Below are 16,691 nucleotides of genomic sequence, written 5' to 3' on the forward strand. Positions count from 1 at the left end.
GCAGGTTTTCGTGAAAAGATTTTGGGGTAAACAAACTTAGAAATCGAGTTTTGTATTTATTTCCTTATGTAGCTTTCTTTAAAGTACCAGAATGTTGAAGACTTTTTTTTAATTTACATATTTCATAACCACACTTTCGAGAAATTTTCCGTTTATTTGTTTTAAGGTTTTCTTAAAACTTATTCGTGTCTTCGAAAAAATTTACGAGTTTTTTTTTTAAATCGCAGTCAATTTTTTTAAAGCGTTTGAGTTTAAAAGCGAACGCGCACGATGGCGAACTGAGAAATATTACAAAAAATTATTCTTCGTTAAAGTCAACTGTTAAACATGCAGACCGTTTGTTTGTACAAAAAAAAATTATTCGTGTCTTCGAGAAAAAAAAAAACATTCACGTAGTTTATTTAAATCGCGCTGAATTTTTTTTAAAGCGTTTTAGTTAAAAAGCGAACGCGTACCATGTCGTACTGAGAGATGTTACGAAAGATTATTCTTCGTTAAAGTCAACTGTTAAACATCCACACCGTCTGTTTTTACATGACTTACAAGGCCGATACCGCCGATTTGTTTCGCACGCAATTCGTATAGCATCCTTGACTACGGTTTATTCAAATTTGCAACAAACCCGTCGACGTTTTATTTGCTGTTTGATTTCAGAGTGGTGTGATTGGCCAGCGTAAATGACATCTCGCCGGGAAGTGGTCAATTATTCATGCGAACGCAATTTACATTTTCGCAGAATTTCCTCGACTCGAGAGCGAAAAATACAAACCAGCGTTGTAATCGAATGGAATCTTTTATACTTTGTATTCTTCGATAAGAGCTGTGGTACATAGATTCCTCGTTTTGAAGACGTTATTTGCAAGGATCTATCATGCAGTGCGAAAAGCCCGCTGGAGGATTCCTAAAAATCATTTTGGTAAGTTTGCAGGTTTCAAGCGTTTTACTTCAAACACCATAACACAAGTTAACGAATCACCGCTGCCAAACCAACCGGCTAACTTAACTATTCTGTGATCTTTTACAGCTATTAAAACTATTGTTGGCGATTTCGCTATGGACAGAAGCGGCCCGATACATACAGACTGCAAGAGGTAATGTTACTATATCAGTACTGTTGAGTGCTTCAGTTTGTTATTTTGCGGGAACGAAGTGAAGGGCCCCTGGAACACTTTTATTATAATTTGCCAGTATTCTTATCGCGGGGATTGTTTTGAAGTTCGCTATGTCATAACTCCTTGCAATACACTGCGTATTTTTTAGCTTTTTATTTTTTTAGAAAAAAATACTGTGGCCTTTGTTCAGCGTTTTAAAAGTTAGCGAGGTTTACCGCTACAAACGAAATTCGCGCGAGATACATCTCGGCGAAAAAACAATCATCGACTTGCATAATCGAATGAAATTGTTTGCAGTATGAATAATAGCAACGAGTCTCGAAAAGCTTTCTTTATACACCATCGTTAGGTTCTTTTTGAAGAAATTAAAGAAGTAAAATTATTAAGAAGGGATGGAGTATATTATTTAATGTTTTTCAATTAAAAGTGGAGTGAAATACAATCATTTTCGCTGTTAAGTCGCCCGTACTTATCACACGGGGTATAATAGATAACTGACTGATGTGGTCGCTTATCTCCTTGCGAACACGGTAAAATAGATGTATATTTTCTTCTTGAATGTGAAAATATGTGTCCAAATTAACTGATCGTCCGTGTGTTTTTAAAACATTTCTTTGCAACATTCAATATTAATTTAACCTTACAGCGCGAAAGACGAAACTCTCCTTATTTTGTATGTCTTTAGGTCCGTAAAAGACCTATTCTGGGTAAAATTGGGTTTCTATTTTAAAGATGGAATATTGTATCGAAGTTTAAACAGAGCGGGCGAAGAAAATGAGAGTAAGGAAATATCGAGAAACAAAAACATTTGCGACATAGGTAAATTATTTTCTCTTCTTGTTCACAACAACCCATTGAAAAGTCCGTTATGAATGACATTTCGTTTGTCTCTGCGGTTTCGCCATTGGTGGAATAGACAGCGCAGGTGAAAGAACACAATAAAATGCTCGAAGTTCGCTTTCAACTGACGTAGGTGAAATTTGGTTAAACTTTTTTCCTTTCACTCCATTTGAAAAAAAAAGTTGCTTTTTGACTTGTATTGCACGACAAACTTGAAAGTGTGGTTAAATTCTTTTGATATTTAATGCTGAATTTCCGAAGTAATCACGATTTTTCATGGAGAAAGTTAATCATTTTGAGACAACTCTATTCTTTTTACTATGCAAAATTTTGGCGTTCTTGAAAAGTATTCGAATAGCGTACTTTAAATAGCGGCTACTTCTGTTGGTACCTACGGCTGTGAATTTCTTGGCATTCAGATCTATGCTCCGGGTACTGATCATAAACGAAAAAATTTCGTATTCTATATAACTTTTTGAAATTCGCTGCATACGTGATAAATTGAAGTTTTCATAATCCGTTAGGCTATCTAGACCTTTGTATAAATGTATGGCGATACAGATAACGTTTTACGAAGAAACAAAGATAGGTGTAACCATCAATCAAACCGACATGTATAAATTTTGGGCAACTAACGGAAAGGAAATTGTTATATAGTTAATATGTGTTTAGAAAAATCTAGTGATTTCCTGTTATAGCCAATAATTTCGGAGAGTACATTTCGCTCCCTAAAATTTAGTTTGTGCAGTTTTTAAAAATTTTCCTTCGAGAATACGAAAGCAAGCCGAGTTCTAAAACTTCTTTTTACACTGTTTGACCTGGGTTGTGAATCTCAGCAGCTATTATTTTTAAGTTTTCTGGTTACATACTACTCAGTTAAAAAGCGGCCTAAAACGGCTGCAGGTTTTGCTAACTAATAATGAAATAGAAAGCATCTTTAGTGAAATTACAATTCTGTAACGGCTTGTTTTTTATCGTTGGCTGTTAAAGTCATTACGCTGATGTAATGGAACGATCAGAAATTTAAAATCCGCCAAATATCTCCTACTGCGAACTTAAAAATAGAACTTTTTTCGCGATATCCGACGAAACGTTGCAAGCTGCAACAACATCAAAATTTATAAAAACGTTTCAGTAAAAACATGTGCTTCTTTGCGTGTAACAAGTAGCGGTATATTTTACTTTATTTACTGGCATTCCTAAAACTTGCAATTTTTATAGTTATTACTGTTTGACGTTTTACGAACGCTTTACATAACGGAATTAAATTTAGAGAACTTTCTAGAGTAAGGATATTCGTTTACTTTCAGGTGCCTCGTGTTAGCGGAAGTTTCGGTCGTGTCTTTGCTGTCGTGGAGATAAAAAAAGGGTCTGTCAAAATTTCAATTATTTGCTGGCTGTCAGTAAAAAAAAATGATATATTTGGCAGTTTCCAGTCAAAAGTTGTCACCATTCATAATCTGTGACTATTTGTGAATTTAGAAAGGATAACAAAGCTTTCTGTGGTTAAAAAAAATAATATGTTCAAATCCTATTTTATAGCTAGAGAACGGTTCCTATGTCTTATCCTCGTCAGCTATATTATCAACCCCGCCATTGTCAAATTTGACCGTTAGGGTAATTTGTGAGTTTTATATTTTCGATGGAGACTACTTGTCTGTCAGGTAAAATATTGGCTGATAGTTAGCTTTTCATGGCCACTGAGACCATCCAAAAGGAAGAAAAACTCGATAAAGTAAAATCATCCAAGATGATTTGCAGCTTTGTTTAAACTTTTTGGCATTAAAATCCTAAACTTGTGGTAAGCATTTGTTCAAACAGAAATCAACTAAACTCATAGAGAAGATTATAATTTTAAACATACCTAAATCGCATTTATTCATGGTTTTAAAACGCATGTGGCATTAAGCAAGTTTAGCACACGACTTTCTTACAAGTGAACAAAAAATAACGTGTTATCGTCCCAGAGTGTTCACAATTGGGGATTCATGCAGAACCAGGCCCTTTGAAGTACTAAATTTATTCTTTTATCTCTCGTTTTATGAGTTGACGTATTTAATCCAATTCTTCAGTTTGATGAATAAGCTACCTGTTAATTTGGCATTATTGTTTCAAGGTTTGAAAACGGACGCGTATTTCAGTCTAAAAGAGTTTCGCTTATTTTTTCTTGTCCGCCCCGTTCTGTGAAGTAAACATGTAGTCATTAACCATAAATTACTTTCACGAGTGATTCCTTTACTGAATCCCAATAAGAAAAGGCGATGGTAAATACAATAAAGCCATAATCTAAAACTGGCAAAAAAAAGAAAATCTGCTAGCGTGTCCTTCGTCGAAATCAGCATGCCACCGGCTAGAATTTAGAACACCTTGCTATTTTGGGCACCCCATCTCCTTTTTATATCCGAGCCACTTGAATAACAAACGCATTGCAGCATTGAAAATGGCGGCAAGATGGAGATGTGTTTCAAGGAATTGTAACAATATTGTATCGTGACAAGATCTTTAGCGGCCGTTGTCTCGATCGTCACGCAACGCTTCTTTAAAAAGGTGCCGGTGTTGTGTGACACTAAAACTGCTTGCTTTACAATAAGAAACTGCTTCCTTTACTTGCTTTCTATTGATTTTTGCTAACTTGCTTCTTGCTTCTTTCCAACTGTTGTAAAGTGTTGTAAACTGCATTAAAGCGTATCATCATCATCATCATCATCATCATCATCATTATCAACTTTTGCATCAAACTATTTCTTCCTCTTAGCCGGTTTGTAGCAAGTAAAAGACGGGTGGCATTGTTCCTCAGATTCAAAACAATTTGATTAATTAGTAAGGCAGAGAAATGTCGACTCGAGTAACTAATAGACTACAATTTTATCTTGTTTGTTAGAATGCGATATACCGATCGAATTAACTGGTGATAGGGGAAACTTCACAAGTCCAGGTGGATATGAAGGTTATCCTAACAACACAAACTGCAGGTAACATGAAATAAACGGTGCCATGCGTGGCACGATTTATTGTTGATAAAATTTCATGTTTAAAACGTTCTTGCATTATACGAAAGTATCAGCTCCTAAGGTAGGAAATTACCAAGGAGGAATGAAATAAGGAAATTGTTTACTCAAATTCTGTTGCGACAATCGACAAAAATGAAATGGGCACGGTAACCCAGAGAATTCAGTTAACATTAGTGAGTAGAAATTTGTTTTTTTTTTTTTTTTTTTTTTTTTTTTTTTTATTTTTTTGGAAAAATTTTTAAAAAACCATTTTTATGTTGTTAGAAGAACGTTTTAGCCGTTTGACTGACGTCTGTCAGTTTAAACACCATAGTCGTTTGAAAAAAGTCCCTCGTAATCTCCCCAGCAAGGGTAATTTAGCTCAAATAAATAGACGCGGTTTGGAGAAGTTAGAGCTAGCACTGTTTGGAGAAGTCAAAGAAAATAGGGGGGGAGAGAGGGTGACAAAATTGGTCCTAGCTATCTTTCAAGCTCGTTCACCTTCCTCGTCTACGCTCCTTTCCAAACCGCTTCTAACTACGCATTATTTTTTTACTTTATCTTTCTGTATTTCAGTTGGGTCATCAAAGGAGACTATAACGCCAAAATCAACATCACATTTCACGACTTTGACTTGGAATTGAGCAAGACATGTCTTCCGTATGATTACGTCAAAGTATCAGACATGTGTAACAAGTCAAAGACTTGGTCAAAGAACCTGGGAACAGGAGACAACGAAGATGGATACTGCGGCAATATGACTTCGTTTACTGTCACATCACGCTGCCAGAAAGTTCGAGTGCAGTTTAAATCTGATGACTCCATAACGGGAAGAGGATTCAACGCCACCTTTGAGATCATTCCTGTTCCAAGTGAGTCGAAAAATCATTAACATTGGACCAATCGATCTGACTAGCCATCCATCCCCCCTCCTTCTCTCCCTCCTTCCCACCCTCCCGTCCCCCTCCGTCCGTCCATCCGTCCATCCATCCGTAGATCCAACTACCCATTCATCCCTCACTACCTACCTACCTACCTACCTACCTACCTATCTACCTGCCTGCCTGCCTGCCTGCCTGCCTGCCTGCCTGCCTGCCTGCCTGCCTGCCTACCTACCTACCTACCTACCTACGTACTTGCCTATCTACTTACCTACCTACTTTCCTTCCAACCCACCACCCACCACCCACTTACCTCCCTACTTACCTACCTACCTACCTACCTACCTACCTACTCGCCTATCTATCTACCTACCTACCTACCTACCTACCTACTTACCTCCCTACTTACCTACCTACCTACCTACCTACCTACCTACCTACCTACCTACCCACCCACCTACTTGCCTATCTACTTACCTACCTACTTTCCTTCCAACCCACCACCCACCCACCCACTTACCTCCCTACTTACCTACGTACCTAACTACCTACCTACCTACCTACTCGCCTATCTACCTACCTACCTACCTACCTATCTACCTACCTACCTACCTTGCTTCCTTGCTACCTACCTACCTACCTACCTACCTAACTACCTACCTACCTACCTACCTACCTATCTACCTACCTACCTACCTACCTACCTACCTACCTATCTACCTACCTACCTACCTACCTACCTACCTACCTACCTACCTACCTACCTACCTACCTATCTACCTACCTACCTACCTACCTACCTTGCTTCCTTGCTACCTACCTACCTACCTACCTACCTTCGTTGTTTCCTTCCTTTCTCCATACTTCCTTCCCTCCCTTGCTCCATGCCTCCATCCATCCTTGTCATGTATCGTTTGTTTGTTACAATAATCTGACATCTTTTTCGTGCCACGGTTTATTACAGAGCCACCGGAGATACTAACATTCTGCCTCGTTGGTACCAAAAACTGTTCAGAAAGTCTGGTTGTAACGGAAACCTTCGATGAGACGCTGAAGTGCGAGGTATCAGCATCTCCAGAGGCACTGGTCTATTGGTCTTATCTCGGATCAGATCGCAGGAATGCCAATCAACCACTCGACACCCGTGAAAGGCGCATGATCGACAATCACGATGGAAGTCTACGGATAAGGGGCCTTAGGAGAAATGACACTGGGTATTACAGGTGTTATGCGAATAACTCCGAAGGAGACGACGAACTTGTGATGCATTTGCGCGTGAAAGGTAAACTGGGGATTGTCATCTTCCAAATTCTCTTCACAAGTCCCTATATACTTCTTATGGCAACAGTGGGGAGAATTCGATGTTTAATATCAGTGCTTTTAGTAATATTGTTTGTATACTGGATTTTAATTGACTTTTTTTATTTATTTAAATCCACCTTGAAGCTGAAAAGTAGAGAATAAACTCCATGGTAATTTAAAGGGCTGTAAAGTAACCAGTTTGTCAAGGTTTCCTCGGTAATTTGCTGGTACCAGTTGGGTTCGGTAGCAGCTCTAGCAAGTCTCACATGAATGGCTCGCTATCCTTCGAGAGAACAATAAAACGATAGCAGGAACAATGCCTCTAGCCCTAGAAATCAATAACAACTGCTACGCTAGGGGACTAATAGAATCACAAGTTTACGAGAGCTGTTACACTACTGCACCAATTTATACCCTTGGGTAGAAAGAGGTGCTGTAAGAAAATGGTGCTGTGTTCAAAAGCAAACAAGGGCCTTAACTGCAATTACAGACAAAAATCCAACACCCTAACCATAAGACCATTAAGTGCCTCACTCAATGATTAAAGGATGTACATTTAACGGACCTAAGTCAGCCTCCGCTATTTCCGATACCATCAATATTATGATAACTGTATGGTAAAGCGAAATCTTATTGCATTGCTGTAAGTTGTATTACTTGAACTCTGGTTAATTACCTTTAGCAGTTTCACAGAGATATTTTTCGTTTAGACACACGTAAATATAATATAAAATATTAATATAAGAAATATAAATATAATACCAAAACTCTCGTATGTAATAAACAAAAACAAAGACGCGGCTGACTAGGGTCCTTTAAGGAAATACTGTCATCCTTTTCTCCAATCTTTTTTTTTCTTTGGTTTTCAGAGAAGTGCAAATGCCCCAAGGTTATCAAGGCTAACTGGTACGACATTCCACCATACATTCGCGACGAAGGATCCGACCGGGAACCCTCTGGCTTATTCCCGATGCTTCTCCAAACAATCATTCCACTGTGTTGTGGAAACTGCTCGGAGGGCGACGGTCCGTCATCGATCTCCTACATCGACCAAAAAGAAAACCTGGTAGCCATCAAAAATATCCGCAACTTTGAAACTGATGACACGATAACGTTTCCGATCAGTGGCAAGAAGGAGGATCGTTTTTATCAGAATGACTTCAAGTTTATGCCCCTGGTAGGCTCGCCTGGCGTTGCTTTTATTGTTGTTGACGAGCCACCTGGTACTTCAGCCAACGCCGTGTTCCAATCTGTCCTGTCTGGTTGGCCTGTGCTTCTTCTCACGCTCATGATGGCCTTACTGTCCGGGATAATTATGTGGGGACTGGTAAGTACGATTCAATCTTGAACACACTCCCCCCTTCCCCGGTCTTAACTTTTGCTAGGATATCCCCGGCTTACGTGACTGATGAATAAATGACCTAGCTCCCATAAGTTTCTTAAAGCTCAGAGGTCGAACGGCCGACCGTTGTGCAAAAGGCTATAGATTATATTCTTCTTGGAGTGAAATCTATAACCTGGACTATTTGTCCTTACTAAGTTATGGATATCTCTTTCTCAGTTTATTTATTGCTTGTGTCTGCGGCGACCACTGTAGTTCTGTCATCTTGAACATCCTCTTCCCCTGTCTCTTGTAGCATCCAGTCTCCCACGACCGAGATCACCCTCACTGAGATTATCTTGAAGACCCACAATCACTGAGTAAGGAGATTGCATGTTGATATTGATGGAATTTTTTTACCATGATTTTGTTTTAAAGGACACGTGGTATAACCCGGACGAGTTTCCGAGGTCGTTTATCAAAGGCAGCGGAGAAGGTTTCTGGTGGGCTTTTGTTACTATGACAACCGTAGGGTGAGTGCTATCTTAAAATATATTTGCAGAGAAAAGTTTTCTCAGCTTACTTCGTATTCTTCTTTTCAAAGAAGACCTGGTTAAAAGAAGAAAGCAACTCTCCAATAAGTAGTTAGTGTTGTACATTTTTTTTTTTTTGCTACATATTTTTTGGTCAGTTGAATAACAATTCTCTGCTACCTCGTTTTGTTACAGTTATGGCGATCGATCTCCTCGTGGATTTGTGGCTCGTATTTTTGCGATAGTCTGGGTTCTCGTTGGCCTCGTTATCACGTCCATTTTCACTGGTGTTGTGACTACTTCCTTGACAGCCATAACACTGAGTACTGACGTCAAACTGTATGGTACTAAGGTGGGTTCCAGCCGTGCCCTTAAATTTAGCTGTTATGCATAGAAACTATGAAACCATTTAACAAAAAGATGATTATACACTTTCCTGGTACTGTTTATAATACCTGTGCAGCTGAGTTAACAGACGAAATCTTAGCCTGTGACCATTTACACGAAAGCTATAAAGCAGTACTTTCATAGAAAATACAGCCAATCAGAATACAGGAAAGCCGTTGTATATTCGACGGTATTCAACCCAACCTTCCCATCGTGCGCTGCGATTGTATTTTCGACGAAATTTAGTAAGCGTATTTTCTATGGCATGGTATAAAATAGTTACACAACACTTTCTCGTTGTATACTATGGAATATCCCACGAGTCACTTGTATTTTCTTGGTATACACACGAGCCTTTAGGCGAGTTTGTGACTCGTGGGATATTCCATAGTATACCACTCGAAAGCGTTGCATAACTAGTATATACAAGGTGCTTCTAACTTTTAAGTCAGTGTATGAATTCCTTGTGTGCGGCCATTCCGAACAACGTTAGATTGGCACTGGTTAAAATGCCGCAATAGGTGGATTTAACTTTTTTTTTTAATTTGCGTCTGTGGATAAAAACATCAAGCGTGAAGAATAGCCGTTATTGATTTCATTATTTTGAGTAACACTTTTGACATCAAAGGCAGTTTGTTGGATAACTCGCAGTAGATGTTATTTTATCCTTGCGTTATGGGTGATCATGTTTTAGTAATAGTTCGACTTAATCGCCGACCGGTTAGCTCAGTTGGTAGAGCGCCGGACTACCGTGCGAGAGGTCTCGGGTTCGAGTCCCAGACCGGACCAACACTCAGGGTCTTAAAATAACTGAGGAGAATATGCTGCCTTTGCAATGACATCTGCAAATGGTTTGATATTCTAGTCTTCTCGGATAAGGACGATAAACCGTAGGCCCCGTCTCCTGCATCTTCAGTGTCACGGTCAGCAGGGGACGTAAAAGAACCCACACACTTATCGTTAAGAGAAGGGCATGATGACTTAAGTTAAAGTTACAACTTTTTTGTTACAGATTGCAGCAGTGGCTAACTCTACCGAGTACCGGCTAGGACTGAATAAAAATGCGAACATGACAGGTTCGTGTTCACTAAGTTTCTTTGGGTTCACGTGTCTATTTTAACTCCAAAAATGACTTTGATGTATCAAAAAAAATTAGGGAACAATGCCTATACGTAAGTAATAAGAGATAAAAAGCAATTTCAAGTCAGATTTCGGAGGTGGAAACGTTTAATATATAAGCAGTGATATCTAACACTTAATGACTGGTCTTGAGGGAAACAGTTAATTTTGTTTGCCGAGATTCTAGGGAAACAGAATCAACTAGTTTCCCGAGGTACCAGTCATTAAATTATTTGTTATGTGTTAAATATATGAAGACCTGTTAACCTTTAGTCACAGAGTTTAACCTTCCGTAAACGAAACCGTCGTTGTGTGCGACTATTCAATGTTAAGCTTTTGAGCAGTTCTTTCAAATAGTGCTATTTGTCTCTTGAGAACGAAATTTGGATTTTTTTCTCTTTCTCATTTGGACATCTTGAGGATTAAAGGTTAGTTATACTTGCATTTAGCCCTATTCTGCGCAGCATGTTGGGCGAGTCACAACATGATGCGTAGAATAGGGCTAAATGGAAAGAAATAGTTGTTGCCTCATGTCTCACAAGGGATGAAGAGTATTAAGTAAGTAACGAAGTCTACATGCACTGACATGTGTTTTTACTATGTGATTCTAATCTCACAGCATATCACGACTTACAAGCGATTGTGGAACCTCTGAAGAATCGCGAAAATGGCTTGAAGGGAGTGTTAGTCGACACTTACGTCGCTGGCGAAATGTCAGATTTTTCCAGCGAGGAGCTACGTGTCAATAAGATCATTGATCACAACTCGTACTACGGTATTGTATTTGGAGGAGGGAAGCTGGAAGGAAGAGAATTTCAAACCTGCTTCGAGGATTATGTCCTGTCGAATCAAGCTGACATCTTTGAGACTGTGAAGCAGAACACTCAACCCATGAGTGTAAGCTTTTTATATACATTCATTATATAAACTGCAGTGGTGTGGCGAGTGATAGCAAATCGAGAAAAATGGTATCACACATGTGTGGATAAAAATGATATCCATACATGTGTGTTATCATTTTTGACCAATCAGCTCGCAGAATTTGCCATGTTTCAATGTGAAACATCCTCATGTTTCAAGTCGAAACATCTTCGGATCTTCCTCGGCAATCTTCGGAAAACTTCGGAATCACTCGTACAACCTTACGACAACATTCTAAAAATTTTCGGAAATCTTCTGAAAATGGTCGGGAATCTTCGGAAAATCGTCAAAAACATCGTAATTAGTAGGTTTATCCTCTATTACTCATTGCGTTTAGGGTTATGATTGCTTGGAACGACGATGGTCCAAAATGTCGCTCAACGCCATTCTTTGATAAAATAATATGCCCTAAGTCCTCTATTTTTATCGTTGAGAAAAGCTGAGAGGGGAGAAATTGGACTAAAGTAGCTTTCATTGTGTTCTTGTTTCGTGATTGTGAATACGTTCAAATCTAGATATGTTCGGACCATTACATATCTCGGACATCCCAACAGATTCGTTCTGTTCAAAGTTTGAATTCAATTTTTTTCGTAATTATGAATGGCTGAGCTACTGAGCGAGTGCGACCCCTAACTCCCTTTACCGGAGAAGAGAATAAGGAGTTGGTAGTGACTTTTTTTCCAGGGAGTACTGTAGCGTAACTGTCCATTCAGTAAAAAAGGCGTGTAAGCGTCTTACGCGTCCATCTGTCTATTTCTACAGGAACCGTCCGAGAGCGCAGCAGTAGAACGTTCATCCGGGTTATTTGACGCGACCTCTCCCTTGTTCCAAAACGCCATCTACACGTGCCTCGGCCTGCTGCTGTTTTTTACGGCTTGTGGCATTATCTGGGATTACGGCTATATGAGGCATTGGAAGAAAAAAGCAGAAATGGGTAAGACCAACGGGATTTTTAAGAGGATCATAAATTTCTCCCCGCAGTTTTTGTGGCTTTTTCGGCTAGTGTACGTTACAGGAAATAGCTATTGATACATAACGAGCTCTGTTTGGCTACCACTGACATTCATCTTTGGGAATAACATATTATTAGCCATTTTTACTCCTGGGTGGAGAATAGTATTATAGTGAGAGTATTGTGTCTTGCCCAAAAACACAACATAAGGCCAGTGGCCATTACCCAAACCCGGACATTTGCATTTACAATCCAACACGATCTCCACGTACAGTCAACTCCTACTATTACTGACACCTTCGGGACCACGATTTGGTGTCCGCAATAGAGAAAATACGTAGTGGCGGGAGGTATTTTCAGTAATTCTTATTCGCCGGGATTAAACTCTTTTCCCTAGTAAGGCGGTGTCCGTAAAAGCGAGGTGTCTGCAAGGCGGGAGTTGACTTTATTCTTTTAAAGGCACACAAAACCATGTGTGTATGAAGCTAAGTGATAAACTACATTTACTTTACTTTGCATATCATGTGGAAATGGCTGTTTCACAGTTTTGCAACAAATATATCACGATAAACTTCGAATTCTTCATTTCTAGCCATGGAAATTTTGCCGTATCTTGCATTTCCAAAATGACTGACAAGCTGTCTCGCGTTGCATTGCAGATGAGCTTGAACTGCTCGGTGGACCTGGGTACGAAATGGCCAAGAGGAACCTGGACATGATGGATGCCTTGATGCAGGAGGTTCAGGAGTTTTACGAGAACTGGACAAAGAGACTCGACGATATCACGAATAAACACGAAGAAGAACAAAGGATACAAGCCAAGCAGAAAAAGTAGAAAAAGCATTCACCGTAGTTTAGAAATATGTTCGCTCTATGAGTTGCATAAAACCACTTGCACAATTTCATTCATGATCACAACTCGACGATAATTTGGTCCGCTAATTTAAATATTGAATAGTCGAAAATAAGTCGATGACAGGTCGTTGACAATCGGCGAGTATTAGGCGACAGATAGTCGAGCAAAGCCCTTCACTAAGTGTTCACCACAGGGGCCATGATTTGAGAACAGCTTCAGGTACTGTCGGAAAGGAGTCGGTAGCCGGTCGGTGAACAGTCGATGGCATTCGGTGAGTGTCGTAAGATGATCCAGCGACTTTCTCGTCATTGTCTTTTTTACTTTTATAGAAAATACGTAATGAAACATAAAAATGCACCAAATGATTTTAGTGATTTTTTTCAACCAAATATAATCTGATTCGGTATGGGAGGTAAAATGTAGAAACGAATCTGGAACTTTTAGTGTTTGAAGACGAAATTATTTTGCACATGTAAAACCAAAGATCGAGTTATGATGATCGCAAGCTCTTTTACCTTTATTGTTGTTATTGATAAAGGGTTGAATGAGATTCATAGTAGGTAACGGAAATGAGGCTTGGTGAAGTCGAAAAGTGTTTCCACTCTAAAAGTCAATTTGTGTTGAACGTCAAATTTGCCTCCATGGGTTTTAAAGAAAGCAAAAATTTAAAATCACAAATATATAGCTTTGTATTAACGTTTGAGATAGTCTCCAAAGGGGTTTTACACTTACCCTGTTATAACAGAAATTAGAATTTCATTTCTCCTTAGGAGAACACTATAAAATCAACAAGTTGATTATGGGAATGTAGAAGCTGGCCACCAAGAGAAAATTGTTTTGATATATAAATAAATTCTCCCAACTTAATTATAATGTAAGAAATGTACGGCGTACAGTAAGGGGAGAATACGTGTTGTTCAGTCAGCGAGTCATTAGGAGGTGGCCATTTTTATGAAGGCTTTGTTGTGATGTATTTGCGTTGTTTGCTGTTAAAAAGAAGCACATTTTAAGGATCCGAGTTCTTGCTGAAGGAATAGTTGAATGAAACAGATAGAGAATAACTGAATAGGATTAATGTAACAAAGAGATTTTCTTATTCATGTTTTGAAGTTTTGAAGTTTAAGGGTGCTGAGTACTTCATATAAATTATTCAAATTTTAAGGGTGCAACTCTGTCCAAAACGTTGACATTTCAAGGAAATATCACTTTAAGTTAACATTAATTCGCTTTTTTTCTGTATTTCTTCAGTACGTACACGGGTGTTGTTGCATTACATGCTATACCGTTGCCACTCAATTATGTTCTAGATTATTTCTTGACACCTTGACGTTCTGTTAAAGGGCAGTCAAAACCAATGTTGATCTAAGAGGTGTAGATAACTAGCATGAAATATCGAAGGACTTTTGTCGCATGTTCGAAACCGTTTACATTCTGAGACAAAACGTCTGAAATTCGAGCAGACAAATTTCACGTTGATAAGGCTGTTCTGGAAATGCGTCAGGTTAGTCAAGTTGAATAACTTGATAAAAACGAAAGACACAATGCCAAAATGTCAAAAATTAATGAAAAGTAGAATAATGAGTCGCAACTGTACAATCCATTTTTCCATTTTTCTGATTTTATTCTTGCGTCTCCAAGACCATTTATTAGTTAACCCAACCAGTTGTAAATAATGTTTTAAACCATCATTTCTCTTTATAGATTTGCAAGATAGAATATCTAAGGCAATGACAGCTTCAGAAAATGTTTTGCAATCCTTTTTTGCTGTAAAAATTCCTACATGCTCCTTCACTTTGATTTAATGTAGCATTTTTATCTATACATAAAGGCCCAACCTTTTTTCACTGCCAGTGAGAAGTGCGACGTCGTTGCTCCTAGTGAGAAGATTTAGGCAAAAATAAAGCAAACTCAAAATTCCCTTGGACTTTTCAGAGAAAATCATTCACACACGTTAAGAGAATTGTCAAGTAAGGAGCACCAGGGCTGTAAGGTTAATAATAACATTACTTGGGTTTGGTTCGGTTTTAAGTTGACTGTGCTCTGTAAATGTTTAAAAATATTATTTACTATGATCTTGCCACTCCTTACAATTTTTTAATCCATCACTAGCAAAATCAAAACCAATCCTGACTGTTACTGTGATCGTTTTCTCGCATCTGATACCAGTTACATTGTTTTTACTTCTTCTTTTTACTTTTTACTTCTTTAGTATTGCTTTCATAGACTAAAGCTGTGTTCACATTAGGCCGAAACATGATTAGTCACATCACGAATGAAACATGTTTCGTTGTGAAAAGTGTTCACATCAGGCATTGCGTTGCGCGAATCATGATTGAAACATGATTAATCTGATCATGATTGAAACTACCTCGTGAGGTAGTTTCAATCATGATCAGACTAAACAAGTTAAAAATGGCGGACATGCGGTGAGGAGGCGAGTGCCCAAAAGCTTCAAATTTGGGCTTTCTATGTGACCAAATGTTTATTTAAAACATGGGCTAATCAAGCGATATAATATGAATTATCGGTGATGGATAGAAAGCAAAATATTTAGCAGAATATCGCCACGAAAGTTTACGACGGCGGCTATATAAGCGCGCAGCATTGCAGCATTGCAATGCAAAAACAAAATAAAAATCTTCTGTTACCGACTGATAGCGCAAATTCTGACAATACTGTCTGCTTGCTAAACACTTGAAAGCCCTGCTCCACCAATGGGCTTGAAAATAGACAGAAAGACAAAGATTTAATGGAAACTTTTTTTGTAATTTCCAGCTATATTTTTACAGTTAAATAAAGTGTAAAGATTTATGCAAGAACCGTGAAACCGCATAAATTTCACACCAGGCATGAAACGTGTTTGAAACTGACACCTAATGTGAACAATGCAATAACAAGCATGTTTAGGTGAAACCTGTTTCGTTGAAACATGTTTATTCTAAACATGTTTCGGGTTAAATGTGAACGCAGCTTAATGTAATTATTTTGGATTTGGTTTCGCCACCGTCATCAGAAAACCACAATATTATTGAATGGGTATTCCTTCAAGCTAGCTGAAAAGTCTAGTTTACAGCTATTCATTTCTTAGAGTAGATCTCTAAGGAGCAAACTTCAGTCGGGGATAATAAGTTGTTTTTGGCGGACATTGATCGATTGAGCCCACGGTTTGAGCCAGGATATGCTAAGCAATATGATGTGTCGTCATAACTACACGCTGCCGTGTGATTGGACAAAAACGATAGGAAATGTTCCTGGTCTGTGCACGAAAATTTGCTTAAAACGACGCTTGTTTCCCCCGACTGGACTAATGCTATACTTGAACGTAATATTTGTACGCCTTCTTTTGTCGAGGGCTTTTGATCTTTATATCATTATTTATTCGTTTGTTTAAAAGGCGTTGAACGTCAGTAATTTGTATCACCTTGTTTAAAATCATCAACACACGCTTTGTAAATAAAGAAACATGTTCACTTCTAG

General features: G+C 38.6%; 1 protein-coding gene across 2 annotated transcripts; it reads left to right on the forward strand.

Moving 5' to 3' along the window:
• Positions 1–625: 625 nt before the first annotated feature.
• LOC144629511 (uncharacterized) lies at positions 626–15,091 on the forward strand. Of its 2 annotated transcripts, XR_013566387.1 has the most exons (13): positions 626–916; positions 1,025–1,091; positions 4,834–4,924; positions 5,519–5,814; positions 6,788–7,105; positions 7,995–8,452; positions 8,885–8,979; positions 9,175–9,331; positions 10,379–10,442; positions 11,105–11,382; positions 12,169–12,340; positions 13,018–14,184; positions 14,325–15,091. XR_013566387.1 is itself a non-coding variant. In XM_078487741.1 (12 exons), the coding sequence occupies exons 1-12, from the start codon at positions 872–874 to the stop codon at positions 13,191–13,193; spliced, it is 2,217 nt and encodes a 738-aa protein (XP_078343867.1). In that variant the 5' UTR covers positions 626–871; the 3' UTR covers positions 13,194–14,224. The 2 variants fall into 2 exon arrangements, 1 of the variants encoding a protein (XP_078343867.1); XM_078487741.1 differs by lacking the exon at positions 14,325–15,091 and having other exon boundaries at positions 13,018–14,224.
• The last annotated feature ends 1,600 nt before the right edge of the window (positions 15,092–16,691 follow it).

This window comes from Oculina patagonica, chromosome 11, assembly GCF_052425735.1.
Source record: "Oculina patagonica isolate OP01 chromosome 11, crgOcupat, whole genome shotgun sequence".
Taxonomy (NCBI): Eukaryota; Metazoa; Cnidaria; class Anthozoa; order Scleractinia; family Oculinidae; genus Oculina; species Oculina patagonica.